At 36.2% G+C, this 17,058-nt stretch overlaps 1 protein-coding gene across 5 annotated transcripts in view; it reads left to right on the top strand.

Annotated features, from left to right (window-relative positions):
• ZDHHC21 (zDHHC palmitoyltransferase 21) overlaps positions 1–17,058 on the top strand; it is a 69,877-nt gene that overhangs the window by 19,914 nt on the left and 32,905 nt on the right. For all 5 annotated transcript variants that reach the window (XR_013814499.1, XM_079790215.1, XM_079790214.1 and 2 more), the window contains exon 6: positions 2,319–2,457. Coding sequence is in view for 4 of the 5 variants with exons in the window: in XM_079790215.1 (XP_079646341.1) it covers positions 2,319–2,457 (139 nt within the window). In the remaining variant the exon portion in view is untranslated. The remainder of the gene's footprint in view (positions 1–2,318; positions 2,458–17,058) is intronic.

Here is a 17,058-nt window from a genome sequence, read left to right as displayed (position 1 = left end):
TGATCTTCTATAATTATAATAGTAATAGATAATAAAAGCTAGGTAAACTGGTAAGTTGTAATCACACTGAAAAACTCCATTTTATACACTTTTTAGAGAAATATTTCTGATTAACTGAAAATATAATAAATGTTCATATATGGTTGGATATTGATATTTCCCTTTAAAAGAATGCAATAGTTTAAGCTTAAAAAGATAAACAGTGAATAAGGAAATATTTTGGTACTATAGAGATTAGTGATATTTTTATTTTTAAAGAATAAAGATTTAACTCAGTGACAAAATACAGTAAAGTGCTGTTTAGCCTAAACTCGAAGATTGTGGTGAGTTCTCTGTTTCTAGGCCTCTTGCTTCCAATTTAGTCAACTTCTCAAAATACTGGGAAGAAGAGTGGAAGTAGAAAGAGTTGGAGGATAGGAAAAGAGGGTAGACCAGGGGCCTGAATAAATTTAGGGATTTTCGTGAGTTAATTTCCTAATAGAATGTTGTTGAGATACTCAGAGTGAGGGAAACTATACAGTGTAAATTGGAAGCAAAGAGAATTTTTGTTATTTTCAGAAATGGCGTTGTTCTAACTGCCTAAAGCTTTAGATTTGGAGGTCATTCTCAGGTCACCATAAGATTTTCTCTGATCTGAATCTGATCACTTTTTCTATGTAGAATAATTGTTACCAAGAGAACTTACATATATAAACTAAGAACCTTAGTGCTTCTTAGAGCTCTCTGGTTAAGAAAAATGCCAGTATCATAGTAGTTGTTCTCAAATTTAGGGGGACAGGAAGGATAGGACAAGGATAAGTCATCTTTCAAGCAGTCTCTGTTGAAGAGTACATACATAAACACTGATAGCCCTGCTTGTGAGTAACAAAACACAGGACATTTTCTATTAACAAAGAATGAGCTCTTAAGTCTAAGGAATGCCTCTGCACGGTTTTCCATTTAGTTCTATATCTGATTTTAAAAAATACTTTAATAACACACTTTTAAAACAACAATTTAAATTAGGAATTGAACCTATTTTATCGTTTTTTAAAAACAGTGCCAGTGCCCTGGCTGGTTTGGCTCAGTGGATAGAGCATTGGCCTGAGGACTGAAGGGTCCCGGGTTCGATTCCCGTCAAGGGCACATGCTTGGGTTGCGGCATCAATCCCCAGTAGGGGGTGTGCAGGAGGCAGCCGATCAATGATTCTCATCATTGATGTTTCTATCTTTCCCTCTGCCTTCCTCTCTCCAAAATCAATAAAAATATGTACCAAAAAGAAAACAACACACACAAAAAAAACAAAACCCCAAAACATTCTTTTTAAAAAATCCCCACAAAACAGTGCCAGTATAGTATATTGAAATAAAAACATTTGTACAGGTTAACTTACAGTTCTGAACTAGGGTTTTCTCCTGGAATTGTAAAATATTTTGAAAATTTGGGTACAGTAAATTTTGGAACTATAAAACATTTAGCTTGCATTAGCTTTGAAATTTTGGGGATTATGACATTAATCGTTTTTCATAGTTATAGTTCACTATTGTATTGCTGGAAGTGTAGCTATAAGAATCTGTAAGTAGTTTTGGATATATGTCTATTTTTAGCAACCAAGGATAGCTTTTAAAAGTAAGAAGAATTGTGAATGCTTAGCAGTTACGTCAGAGTGGCAGGATTAAGTTATTTTACTTCACATCATTCAAATTGCTCTCGAAGCTAGAATGCTTCATAGAAGAGCACTGTGTAGGACAGTGATGGGCAACCTTTTGAGCTTGGTGTGTCAGACTTCGCCAAAAAACTGAGCATAACTCGGGTAGTGTGTCACTTTGAGGAAAAAACTAACTCCAAGACTCTAGTCGCAAATGTTTCATTCTCAGGAGCAGCAAATGTTTCATCCTCGGCATGCGGCCGCGTGTCATCAGAAATGGCTACGCGTGTCAGCACTGACACGCGTGTCATAGGTTCGCCATCACTGGTGTAGGAGAAGGTTCTTGTTCTCTTCATCGCTAACTGTACTTGCTTTGGCAAGTGTCTTAAGTTCTAACTGTACATCTCTGGCAAGTTTAACGCCTTTGTTCCTGTTCTCACATCTGCTCTTCCTGCCTCACGCGGTGGTTGTGAGTTAAAGAAGGATCATATATATGGACTTCCTTTGTAAAGTACAAAGTGCTTTACAGATATTATATATTTTCCTATGTATTGTTTGCTTTTAAGTTTGAGTGATGTTAGCCTGTCTCCATGAAGTTACCCATATAAGAAGTTTTTTGTGTTTGTTTTTACCAATTCTGAAATTAACATCTTATTAAAGTTTAATTTCTTTTTATTTTTTTTTCTTCAGGATTAACAATTGTGTTGGTGAAGATAATCATTGGCTTTTTCTGCAGTTGTGTTTCTACACTGAACTTCTTACTTGCTATGCACTGATGTTTTCTTTCTGCCACTATTATTACTTTCTTCCACTAAAAAAGCGTAACTTGGTAAGAAATGTTTATATTCACTAATGTTAGAGCAGCTATAGCATACATTTATCAACATGTTTCCTTTATGTTCAGAAGATTGAAAACAAAAGCAATAAAAATAAACCCTAAATTAATGGATTTTAAGATATATTGGGATTGAGAAAGTAGACCCAAATCGGACATTACCTTTTAACCAAATCCATTTGTGATTATTAGTGTTGGATGACTTTCTTTAAAAAGCAATGTAATAGATAGATCTTTTGATATACAGTATATGTTTTGGTTTAAAATATCTACAATAATGAGAAACAAAGTGAAAAATGTTAACTACTTATTTCTTTTCAGGAATAAAAATAGACATTAATTTTTTTCAAAAGAACTTTAAATTATTGGGAAAAAAGACATTTCCCCCTAACTTTGAACAATATATAATATAATAATAGAATTTGTAGGATGCTTCAAAACGTTGTTATATCATTTGAGGAAAGGCAGTACTTTTCTTGCTTTGTAGAGGAAAAACAACCGATGTTAATAGTACTTGCCCAAAATGGTGATGGTAGCGGTGGTATTGGTAATAGCAGCACCTAGGAGTTTTAAGTCTTTGACTATATATCAACACTATGCTATGGCTTGTCATTTGAGTTCTCACTCTAATACTCATAACCACTACTTGAGGTGAGTACAGTTTTGCCCACTTTCATAGATGAGGAAGTAGAATAACTAATAACAGACTTTTAATTAGTAGTTGTTAAAGGCACAAAGCTAAGAAGTGATGATTCAACTAGTTTTAGTTGGAGAGCTGGGATTTGAACCTGATCCTGTGTTTTCTGAATCTTACTTTGTGTGCTTTCTTATAGAGCTGGTTTTTAAGTCTCAGATTGTATGTCATTTAGACTTTGTGTTTTTAAAATACTGTGTGTGTGTGTGTGTGTGTGTGTGTGTGTGTGTGAGAGAGAGAGACAGAGAGACAGAGAGACAGAGAGACAGAGAATGCACAAGTGTGCAAATGTGCATGTGAGGAAGAGGGGGAGGAGAGAGGGAAGAAAGAAAAATCTTGATAGGAAATTTTTCTTTCTTTATTATTTAAATCTTTTATATTAAAAATAAGTTCAGTGTTGGTACACATAATTAAATTTTGGAATAAGGGAGAGAAGGTCTTTTAAGTTCTATATATTTATATTTCTTGTATACATTATTTTATGTAATTATAAGGACATTTGTCACTGTTTCTGGGCTGTGATTATGCTTATTAAATATATATAGATTGAGCAATTGAAATTATATACAAGTAAGTGAAAAAAGTTCAGTATAGGAACTTTAAATATTGATATTTTCACACTAAGTATTTTGTGTATGCCAGTACTATATATAGTTTTAGGAATATTTCATCTTGTAGAATAATTTCTGATATGATTGGTACTGTATTTATACTTTGTAAAAGGTTGTGCATAGTTTCCCAATAATAACCTGTTTCAAATAATTGAGTCTAATAAGGAAAGCATTAAAATAAAATTGCCCAGTAAGATTAAAGTCATAACATTTTTAACAGTGAGAGAGAAAATTTATTGCTGTTAAAGAAAAGCTAATAGAAATTCTCTAGGAGGGAATGCATTGTATTATCTTGGAGGAATTGGCAAACTGTGGGCCTTGGGTTAAATTAGACTCTCCACCTATTTTTTAAAAACAATTACTTATTTTATTGATTTTAGAGAGAAAGGGAAGGAGAAGGGAGAGAAAGAGAGAGGACGGTAGGTAGGGATGGAGAGAGTGAGAAACACTGATCAATTGCCTCCTGCATGAACCAGAACCAGGATTAAACCCACAACCTGGTATGTGCCCTGATCTGGAATCAACCCATGACCTTTTGGTATACCGCACAATGCTCCAGCCACTGAGCCCACACTGGCCAGGGCAACTATCTGGATCTTTATACTGAGTTTGCCAACCCCTCGTACTGGAATGATCTTGGATTTGTAAACAGATATACCTAGGATCAATGCCTGGCATTTCTTATTATATGTATAACCTTTGACACATCGTTTAATCTTCCTGAAATTGCAGTGTTTTTTTCTGAAAAATGTAAATAATTATGAGATTAAATAAGATAACACATGTATAAAAGTACCTTGTATATAATATACATTTAATTTATGTTACATTTGATTTTTGTGAAAGCTCTCAGATGGAAGGGCCAATTTATCTTTTGCTTATTTTTAGACTGTTCGAAAACATTACTGGGATATTTACCATAGACTAAAGAAATTCCAATACCAAATAAGAATAGAATGGTAATATTCAATTGAAGGATTAGACATTTGAAATTACAAAATACAATTTTCTCTCCAAATTAAAGGTAGAAACTCTGGGAAAATTATTACTACCAATTGACATTTTTAATGGAAAAACTGATTATAGGTGATAATATTTGAGTACTTAGAAATATATATATTTACCTTCATTTTGGATGTTAATAGAAGACTAGCAGCATAGTAAAAGTTTATTAAGAGATTAAAAATCGAGGGGGAAAAGATAAAAATTAGTATAAGTTGGGTTTTGAAAATTCAAACCAGATTTTCCTTAAAGCAGTCAATTATAGAAGCAATACAGGTGATTTTTAATTTTAAGAAATCATAAGAATGTTAACCAATGGGTTTATCAAATAGAAATCAAATAATTAGCTAGCTCATGTTGGCTGTAAATAAGCGTCTTAAGTAATAAGCAATAAATTATAAATAGTTCTAGGTACTTGACAGAGATATTCTAGAAGCGTTGAGCAGGAATTGTTCTCTAGACCAAGTATCCTTATTGTATTAAATAAGATGTTTTCATAATTACCTTCATATTAGACATAATGAAATTGAAACCCAAAGAGGTTATGTTATGACATTCCCAAAGTCATATTGAAGAATCTAGTATGTTTTAACCTTGTTTATTATATATTCTCTGAATCATGAAGTGATTCATATATTATCAAGTTAGATATATGGGGAACTTTACCATATGTTGCCCAATATAAGAAAAGACAATTTTATTGGACTAAGTTAAATTCATAAGAACAGAATGTTTATTATTGTTGTTTCTAAAGTACTTTAGTTTACTAGAGCAAAGCTAAATTCTAGGACCAGAATTATTACATAATTAAGCCTGGAGAACATATTTTATAATTTATATATTCCTAAATATCCTAGTGATCTGAAGCAAACCAAATGTTCAAAAGGCACTTAATATTCATTGAAATAAATTCTAGTCATTTTATTGATTTAGATGTTGATAATTTGAAGCTATTTTAGAATATCTGGATTGGATGGATTGACTCTGGTATCATTATAAATTATGCCTCTTCATCTGTAGTAAAGATTCTTTCCTTAAAGTATTTTTTCTGTTATTAATTTGGGGTATAATATAAATGTAGAACTAAAAGACGCAAGATATTATTATTGTTTACATATTATGTGCTATAATGCATATGCTATATGAAGTCAATTTTCATTTAGAGTTGTTCAAATATCAATGCTTCTCCTAGTTCTCCATAAATATCTAACTTCTTTCTGGAAGTATTTTTTCTGCCTATTGGTGCAAATCTGCTGGACCACATTTTCCTAGTTTGAGTTCACCTGAAAATGTTTTTATTTCACTTCTGAAGGACTTATTTGCTTGAAGTAGAATTATAGCCTGGAGTTACTTTCTGTTATTAAAGGTGTTATTCCATTGTTTCATAGTTTCCATTATTTCTATTGTAAAATTTGTTGCTAGTCTTATTGTTATTTCATTGAAATAATGTATCTTTTCTTTGGCTGCTTTTATGATTTAGTTAATTTATTTTATTTCAACTTTATTGAGGTATAATTGACATAAAAATATAAATATTTAAATTGTACATAATGGTGATTTGATATACATATCAAATACATATACACTATGAAAGGATTCCTTCATCCAGTTAAGACATAAAAACTAATTAATTAATTTGTATGTCCAGAGACCACTGGAGTTCTACTCTCTTAGTCAATTTTAATTATACAATACAGTGTTATGAACTATGGTCACCATATTTTACATTAGATCCTCAGACCTTACTTACCTTATAGCTAAAGTTTGTACTACCCTTTTAACAACCTCTCCCTATTCCCTGCAGCCCCAGCCCCTGGCAACCATTTTACTTTCTGTTCCTATGAGTTTGAACTTTTAAAGAAAAGTTTTTAAATTCCACATTTAAGGGATGCCATGAAATATTTGTCTTTGTCTGGCAAATTTCACTTAGCATATATAATGTCATCAGGTGCATCCATATGGCAAATTTCGCTTAGCATATATAATGTCATCAGGTGCATCCATATGTGACAAATGTTCTTATGGCTGAATAATATTCCATTGCATTTATATTCCACATCTTCCTTATGTATTCATCTGTTGAACACCTAGGTTGCTTCCATAGTTTGGCTATTTTGATTAATGTTACAGTGAACATGGGAGTGTAGATATCTCTTTGATATCCTGTATATATATATGTGTGTGTGTATATATATATCCAGAAGTGGAATTGCTGGATTATGTGGTGGTTCTATTTGTAATTTTTTTGAGGAGTCTCCATACTGTCTTCCATAGTGGCTGCATCAATTTATTTTCCCACCACAGTAAACAAGGGTTTCCTTTCTTCACATTCTTGCCAACACTTACCTCTTGTTGCTTTTTTATGATAACCATTTTAATAGGTGTGAGGTGATACCTTGTGACTTTGATTTGCAATTCCCTGATGATTAGTGATGCTGAGCACCTTTTCATGTAACGGTTGGCCATCTGTGTGACTTCTTTGGAACAATGACTATTCAGTTCCTTTGCCCATTTTTTAAACATTTTTTTTCTACTACTGACTTGTAGGAGTTCTTTATATATTTTGGATATTAACCCATTATCAGAAAAATGATTTGCAAGTATATTTTTTCCATTCCATAGATTGTCTTTTCATTTTTGGTTTCTTTTGCTGTGCAGAAGCTTTTTAGTTTGATGTAGTCTCACTGGTTTGTTTATTTTTATTTATTTGTTGCTTTGTTTTTGGTGTCAAATTCAAGTCTATGTCAAGACCAATGTCAAGGAACTTACCCAGTATGTTTTCTTCCCTGCGTTTTATGGTTTCAGGTTTTACATTCAAGTCTTTAATCCATTTTGAGTTGTATTTTGTGTATGGTGTAAGATAGGGATCTGGCCCATTCCTTTGCATTTGGCTATACAGTTTTTCCAACACTATTATTGAAGAGACTGTCCTTTCTCCATTGACTAATCTTGGCTCCTTTGTTGGAAATTAATTGACCATATATGCATGGGTTTGTTTCTTGGCTTTCTTTTCTGTTCCAGTGATCTATGTGCTTGTTTTTATGCCAGTATCAAACTATTTTGATTACTATAGCTTTGTAAAATAGTTCAAAATCAGAAAATGTGGTGCCTTTTAGCTTTACTCTTTCTGAAGATTGCTTTGGTTATTTGGGGTCTTTTGTGGTTCCATACAAATTTTAGAATTGTTTTATTTCTATAAAACATACCATTGGAATTTTCACAGAGATTGTATTGAATCTGTAGATCACTTTGGTAGTGTGAACATTTTTGGAATCCTATATAATAAAGGCTAATATGCAAATAGACTGAATGGCGGAACAACCGAACAACCGGTCCCTATGACATGCACTGACCGCCAAGGGACATGGCAGACGTTGGCCACAGCAGGATGGTGGTGCAGGTGAGCAGGGGCTGCCAGTCTCTGTCATCGGGGCGAGCCTCTGGTGGTTACTGAAAATTCTTTGCTCCCACGCACTGCGGTCCTGCCCGGTGCTTGCTCCCGCTGCTGGTGCTTGCACCTGCTGCTGGTGCTGGAGCCGCTGCTCGCACCCACTGCCAGTGCTGGCCCCGCTTGCACCCACAGCCAGTGCCCAGCGCTGGTCCCAATCCCTTGGTGCTATCAGCGGGTGCGAGCAGCACCTACCAACTCTGATTGCCCCTGAGGGCTTCTTCACCTCCCCCTGCTCCTGAGGGGCGATCAGGGCAGCAGCCACTGCTCGCACCGCTGATGGCACTGGTCCTGCTCATACCTGCTGCTGGTGCCAGCTCCATTCACTCGGCGCCATCGGGGTGCGAGTAGGGCCGGCGCCGTCAGTGTGTGGGATCGGTGGCAGCGGGAGCAGGGCTGCCTACAGACAGAGGACCGGGGACCACGGCGGGAGGGGCTGGGTGGGGGCACGGAGGATGGGCTGAGACCCGTCCCTGTGCCTGCTGCAGCCTTGCAGCCCACAGTTCTTTTCAAGATGCACGAATTCGTATCTATAGTATCTATATATATAAAAAGCCAGCGACCATAACGACCATAATGACTAGTCGCTATGATGCCCACTGTAGCCAGTGAACCGGCTTGATCAGGTGGTGGGGCCAGCCGGCCAACCTCGCGGCCCCCTGCCCCCTGCCGGCCTGCCCCTGATTGTACTCTCCCACCCTGATCAAGAGCGGGCCACTAGCCAAACGTCCCATCCCTTCCCCCCCTGCCAGCCCCGCACCCGATCAGCCTGCCACACCACGATAGGCCTGCAGCCCCTCCCCCTCAACCGGCCCGCCCCTGATTGCACCCCCCACCCCAATAGGGGGCAGGGCTGGGCAGCCAACCTCCTGCAGCCCCTCCCCCCGGCTGGCCATGCCCCCGATGGGCCCCCACCACCCTGATTGGCCCGCAGCCCCTCCCCCCGGCTGGCCCACCCCAGATCGGCCCCCCCCATCTCGTCAGGGGCAGGGCTGGCTGGCCAACCACCCATGGCTCCTCCCCCAGGCCGCTGGCCCCTGATCGGCACCCCCAACCCCATTTAGTGGTGGGGCTGGCCAGCCCACTGCCCACAGCCCCTCCCCATTGCTGGCCCCGTCCCCAATTGGCCCCCCAACCCCAATTGGGGGCAAGGCCCACTGGCCAATCACCCACAGTCCCTTTCCCCAGCCGACCCAGCCCTGATCGGCCCCAATCGGGGCAGGCCAGCAGGCCATCCTCCCACCATCTCCTCCTCCCGACAGGCCCAGCCCTGATCTGCCCCATTGGGGCCGGGCCAGCCAGATCCCACCCATGCACGAATTCGTGCACTGGGCCTCTAGTTTAATATAATCCATGGAACAGCTTTTAATTTATTAGTATCTTCATTTTTTTTTTTCATCAATATCTTATAGATTTCACTGTACTGATCTATCACCTTCTAGGTAAATTTATTCCTAGGTATTTTATTCCTTTTGATTTATTTGAAAACAGGATTGTTGTCTTAATATTTTTTCCTCATAGTTATTAGTGCATAGAAATGCAACTGATATTTGTGTGTTTTGTCTTCTGTAACTTTACTGAATTTGTTTACTAGTGCTAAAGAGTTTTTTGGTAGAATCTTTGTTTTTTTTCTATATAATATGTCATCTTCAAATAGAGATAATTTTATTTTTTCTTTTCTAATATGGAGGCCTTTTATTTCTTTTTCTTGCCTAATTGCTTTGACTTCCAATATTATGTTGAATAAAAGTGATGAAAGTGGGCACCCTTGTCATTTCCTGATTTTAGAAAAAAAGCTTTTGGCCTTTCACCATTAAGTATGAGGCTTCTGTGAGCTTGTCATATCTAACCTTTATTATGTTGAAGTATGTTCCTGGTATACCCAGTTTTTTGAGAGTTTTATCATAAGTGGATGTTGAATTTCATTCAGTGCTATTTTTGCATCTGTTGAGGTGATTATATGATTTTTGTCTTCCTTTTTGTTAATGTAGTAAATCACATTTATTGGTTTGCAGATGTTGAAGCATCTTTGCATCTTTGGAATTAAATCCCACTTGATCATGGTGTATGATTCTTTTAATGTATTGTTGAATGATATTTTTTAGATTTTTGCCTCTCTGTTCATCAGGAATGTTGACTCTATTTTGTTCTGTTATGTAGGTTTGGTATTAGGTAAATACTGGCCTTACAATATGATTATGGAAGTATTCCCTCTTTAATTTTTTTGAAACGTTTGATGAGGATTGGTGTTAATTCTTCTTTAAATGTTTGGTAGAATTGACCCATAAAGCCATCTGGTCCTATACTTTTCTTTTTGGGGAGGTTTTTGATAATTGATTCAGTCTCCTTACTTAGTAATTGGTCTTTTTAAATTTGTTGTTTCTTTATGATTTGGTCTTGATGGCTTTTATGTTTCTAGGAATTTATTCATTTCTTCTGTCCAACTTGTTGGTATATAATTTTCATGGTAGTCTTTTATGATCCATTGTATTTGTATGGTATCATTTGTAATGTCTCCTTTTCATTTTTTACTTTATTTGAGTTCTCTCTCTTTTTTATGAGTGAGTGTAGCTAAATGTTTGTCTATTTTGTTTCATCTTTTAAAAAAAACAGCTTTTATTTTTCTCTCATCTTTTAAGTCTCTATGTTTTTTAAAATATATTTTTATTGATTTTTTACAGAGAGGAAGGGAGAGGGATAGAGAATTAGAAACATCGATCAGCTGCCTCCTGCACACCTCCTACTGGGGATGTGCCTGCAACCAAGGTGCATATACTTGACTGGAATCGAACCTGGGACCTTTCAGTCCGCAGGCTGACGCTCTTATCCACTGAGCCAAACCGGTTAGGGCTAAGTCTCTATTTTATTTACTTCTGCTCTTTGTCATTTCTTTCTAACTTTTGGCTTGGTTCTTCTTTTTCTAATTTACTCCTTTTTTTTTGAACAAGCAATAGGAGAAAGTTCATCTTGATTCAGCCAACAGTGTATATATAACAAACATTTCTAAAGCTAAATAACAGAACATTGGTCTTAATACAGCAGTTCTTTTGATGATGACATTTATTAAATTTATTGAGATTTTGTAAGGAATTATGATTATTGGGTTTTGTTTTCGTGAAAGACTAGTTTCAGTTTGTCTTTTCTCTTATACTATGTGTACCGGTTAATCAGATTTTTTTCAATAGATGGAGTTACACATATTCTGATATATATGCGATTTGATATGTATGCTATTTTGTTGTATTGACAATAAGCTTCAAAACTTCATATGTCAAATTTGCTGAAGGTGCTAACATCATAGATATTTTTACATTTAAAAAATGTCAAATTTCGTGCCAAAAAAAGAGCATTTGTGGGAAGTTTTAGTTCATTATTTTATTTTGAAGAAAAGTGCTGCAGAAAGTTATCGTATACTTTGGGAAGCTTATGGTGAACATGCTCCATCTCAAGATACTTGTGACGCTGGTTTAAATGCTTTAAAAGTGATGATTTCTATGTGAAAGACAAAGAACATCCAGGTCAACCAAAAAAGTTTGAAGACCAACAATTACAAGCATTATTGGATGAAGATGCCTGTCAAACTCAAAAACAACTTGCAGAAAGATTAAACGTTGCTCAGCAAATAATTTCCGATCATTTACAAGCAATGGGAAAGATTTTAAAGGAAGGAAAATGGGTGCCACATCAACTAAACGAAAGACAAATGGAAAACTGAAAAGTCATCAGTAAAATGTTGCTTCAACAGCACGAAAGAAAGTCTTTTTTGCATCGAATTCTGACTGGCAATGAAAAGTGCATTTATTTTGAGAATCCCAAAAGCCTAAATCACGGGTTGATCCAGGTCAACCATCAACATCGACTGCAAGGCCAAATCACTTCGGAAAGAAGACAATGCTCTGAGTTTGGTGGGATCAGGAAGGTATGGTGAGGTTGAAACCGTTAATACTGATCACTACCGATGACAAATAGTCAGTTTGAACCATGCTTTGATCCTGAAACGACCAGAATGTTCCAGAAGACACGGCAAAGTAATTTTGCTTCATGATGACCCACCATCACACACTTCAAAACCAGTTAAAGACACGTTAAAAGATCTTGCCTGGGAAGTATTAACCCACCCGCTGTATTCACCAGACCTTGCTCCTTCAGATTACCACTTGTTCTGATCGATGGCACATGCACTTTCTGAGCAGCACTTCAAAACATAGGAAGAAGTGGAAAATTGGGTCTCTGAATGGTTTGGCCTCAAAATAAGAAAAGTTCTATTGGGACGGTATCCACAAATTACCTGAAAGATGGGGAAATGTGTAGCTAGCAATGGACATTACTTTGAATAAAGCACTTTTGATGTTTCTCTTGAAATTACCATGTTTTCTTTGATTACAAAATCCGCCATTATTAACCGGTACACCTATGTAATCCTTCAGGAGTCTCAGCTAAAAAACTTAGGTGTTTAATGTAGGTTGTGCCTTCTTATTTTCCCAGCTCTGTGATAGTGCAGAGAGCTCTGAGCCTCCATTTTTACTCAATCTTTCATAAGTACTGCTTATGAATTGCCAAGTACTTTAAGGTAATAAAGCAGTGCAGAATGTATGAATCACCTTAATGCATTTTTACTCTCTCTGGGATCTTGGCCCTTTAAGGCCTAGTTAGTTTGGCTATTTTCCAGTGTCTTCAGTCAAGCAGTTTATTTTTCAATAGATTTTATCTGGCTTTTAGTACTGTTCTTATTGGGAGGGTTAGTCTCATACAATCTCTTCCCTCATAGGTGTCATTGGCACTAGCGTTTTGTTTAAACATTTCTTCCCAAGAGATTCTAATCAGTGCTGCCTAACTTTACAACTCGGGGAGGCAACACTCCGTCAGAGTCTGTAAATAGTACCCTGGGGAGTGGTGCGGGGCAGTACTTCTCTGGCTATCAGGGTTGAGAACTGTTTTGCTGTAGGGAATGAGACTTGTGATGGACTTTATAGTATAGATAGAGATTAACCAGATGGAGACATGAAGGAAGTTGTTGCTGGATAAGGGAACAATAAAAGGCTTGAGACAGTAATTGGAATAACTGGTTTTAAGGTCAGATCTGTTCTATAATACTGTAGCAAATATTTCTAAGACTAAATAATAGAACATTGTGTTTACAGTAGCAGTTCTTTTGAGGATGGCATTTATTGTATTTATATAAAGGTAGCAAAAAATTATCAGTAATTTCAGTACAAACGTCACCATTAACTTTTTTAAAAAATTAAAAAAAAATATATATTTTTTGATTTTTTTACAGAGAGGAAGAGAGAGGGATAGAGTCAGAAACATCGATGGGAGAGAAGCATCGATCAGCTGCCTCTTGCACACCTCCTACTGGGGATGTGCCCGCAACCAAGGTACATGTCCTTTACCGGAATCAAACCTGGGACCTTTCAGTCCGTAGGACGACGCTCTTATTCACTGAGCCAAACCAGTTAGGGCACCATTAACATTTTTAAAAATAAATTTTTAGCTCTAACCAGTTTGGCTCAGTGGATAGAGCAACAACCTATAGACCAAAGAGTCCTGGGTTCGATTCCAGTCAAGGGCACGTACCTTGGTTACAGGTTTATCCCCTGTCTGGGCTCTGGTCAGGGTTTGTGCGGGAGGCAGCCAATTGATGTATTTCTCTCACATTGATGTTTCTTTCTGTCTTTCTCTCTCTCTTCCACTCTCCCTAAAAATCAATAGGAAAATATCCTCGGGTGAGGATTAACAAACAAAAATAAAATAAAATAAATTTTTATATTGGAATAGTCTTCAAACAGTCCTGCCCCATACACTTTTTTTCTGAGTCATTGCCTGTGTCTCTGTCATTTTTCAATGAAATGACCAAAATACTCTATCCAGCCCTTTGCTTTGTTTGTAAAGCTGGCTTAGTGTTAGAAATCTTATTCATTGTCCTCGTTACTCTCTTCATTATTTGGGATATGACATAAAGATTCCCCCATAACCCTAGCTATCTTTGGAGATTGTATTAATGATTACTGTGCATCTTTCTTGTGGCAATAATGGCACAGTTAAAGCATGTCGTGGATTGCCCTGTGTATTTCTGTCAGCCGGGGAAGGGAAAGCTTTCGTCTACATTTTCCTTTATGCCCTCTCAGGCAGGTAGATGGCAGCATAGTATCTTCTGTAGCCCATCTCTAAATTCTAAACCAGAGTGCTTCTTCTCTAGATGGGAAAAGAAAGTGTTAACTCAGATTTTACTTTTGTTTTGTTTTAAGGTGAACATGTTTATTCATTAAACAAAAGAAAAAATGAATTGCCCTGTAACCTTTGTTGTAATGACACTTAACCTGTATTCAGTAGAAAACTGGTACATTCTGGTTAGGCTCCTGGGAAAGAGAAAGTTGAAAGAAAGCAGGCTGTTCACAGGCTCTGGGAAAGGCGGGTCTGGGACCCTTGATTTTCTTCTAGGTCTCTCCTCTTAGCATTTTCTTTTCAGGCGAGTTCTTTCTATGCTGAATTGTTTTAATTGCTTTGCAACTGCCCCACTGTTTGTTTTTAGAGTAACTTAATGCTTTTTTAGATTTTTTTCTTAATATGTACTTTTAAAATATCCACCTATCATGGATTTTTAAGGATATATGTGTTTTCGCCATGTGAAGTTTTGAGGAGATACTTTAATATATCCTTTAATGATGGAAGGAGGTAGTAGCAGGTATTGAGATAAGGAATTTATTCATCATGAATCAGTGCCCAAAATAAGCATTTATTTTTAAGCTGTAAATATTTACATTCTGTCTTCTACTAAAAGAGGCCTACAAACCTAAGGAGAATTAGTATTACTATTTTCTTTATAAATAGTACCTTAAAAATATCTCAAAACTCTCAATAATAAGACAAAAATTCATTCATATCTACAAAAATTTCAGAAACTTAAGGTGTAGTTGTCTTTCTAAATGGGATAAATTAAATATTTTTTGTTAGAATCACAGACTCTAAAATCAATAAAGAGCATAAGCTTTGAGATAATTGGAAAAGTTTTTCAGATAATAAGTGTTAAATTAGTTTGACCATTGTTTGAATGTGTAATGCCAATATAATGTTAAATTTTACAATCTTTCCTGAAACTAATGCTTGCTTAGTTATTGGGAAGAAAATCATTTTGAAGATTTCAGAAACCTATCATTTGGAGAGTGATTTGGCATTTTCAATAAATCAAAGAGATAGATATTAAAGAAATGAATTTTCTTTGATCAAGGTCCATATTTGATTATTTTTCACATAGTTGTTTTAAATGTTTATAAGCAAGTGCCTGCTCTCTTGATACATTTTTAAATTATAATAGTATATTCCACTTTATTGCATGCTAATTGCTTACCAAAACCAATTTAGAAATTTAAAGGTTTTTTTTGTTTGTTTTTGTTTTTTTTAGTCCTCACCCGAGGATATTTTTCCTATGATTTTTGAAGAGAGTGGAAGAGAGAGGAAAAGACACAGAGAGATAAATAGCTATGTGAGAGAAACATATCAATTGCTTGCCTTTTGCATGAGCCCCAACCAGGGCCCAGGCCAGGGAGGAGCCTGCAACCGATGTATGTGCTCTTAACCAGAATCAAACCTGTGACCCTTCGGTCCACAGGCTGATGCTCTATCCACTGAGCCTAAGTCTAAACTGGCTAAGGCTAAAGTTGTGTGTTTTTTTTTGTTGCTTTTTTTTTAATGACAGACCCAAACCATGAGATGATTTTGTTGTTGTTAATCCTCAACTGAAGATATTTTTTCCATTGATTTTTATTATTATTATTATTATTTTTAGAGAGAGTGGAAGGGAGGGAGCAGGAGAGAGAAATATTGATGTGAGAGAGACACATCAATTGGTTGCCTCCTTAATGCACCCCAATCGGGCTTGGGAACAAACCCACAAGCCAGGTACGTGCCCTTGACTGGGAATTGAACTCTTGACCCTTTGGTGCACAGGGCCAGTGCTCCACCACTGAGCCACACTGGCCAGGGCAGAAATTTATAGCTTTTTAATTAAATGTGAAGGAAGGTATCACTATACTTAAAGAATATACTTCTAAAATTCATTAATTAGTGTGTTGTTCCCTAACTATTTCATTAGTCATATATTTCAGAATTTTTACCTTATATTATTCTAGATTTGTAAGCCTTTGATGAGTGAAAATTGCCGACTTATTTAAAATATTCCTGAGAGGATAAGTAGTAGGTTCCTATTGTACATATAAATGATTGAGATTCAAAGAGGCCCAATAATTTGTTTACTCAGAGAATTTTCACCAGGCAGAGGTGTTATTTAGGCCCATTTCTTTTTTTCTCTAAGTTACTGTTCTTTCAATTGTACCAAGTTACTATTCCACTTTTTGCATTTTCCCCTGGGCAACTTTTTTGCCTATATTATTGTAGCAATGTTCTTTAAAAAAAAAAAAAAATTAGAAAATGCTCAAGCAGCATAAAATCTGTGCTTCAGAGAAAGCTCCTGATTGCCAAATTTATACTTTGCTGCTTTCATTTTTTATTGAGGTGACCAATTTTTACTACTTTATCTAATACGAAGATAAACTTTATAAGGTAAACATCTTATAAAGGCATTTTAGTAGGTTAAAAATATTTTTAAAATATGTACCTGCTGGCAGTCACATATTATAGGCAATATTGTCTCTCCACATGAGAAAATGAGATTTTTAAAAAGAATTAATTGTGGCTGTTAGTGTAGAGATTATGCAACTAACCATTTATGGCATACCATTTTAATTCTAAAGTTACATTTTTTTCAATTGTTTTTAGATTAAATAGATTCAGATAATTTCTAATTGATTATCTTATACCAACTTTTATAGGTTCAAAAACTA

This window comes from Cnephaeus nilssonii (assembly GCF_951640355.1).
Source record: "Cnephaeus nilssonii genome assembly, chromosome: 14".
Classification (NCBI taxonomy): Eukaryota; Metazoa; Chordata; class Mammalia; order Chiroptera; family Vespertilionidae; genus Cnephaeus; species Cnephaeus nilssonii.
The sequence above is the reverse complement of the archived record's forward strand: the minus strand, read 5'-3'. Positions and strand labels throughout refer to the sequence as shown.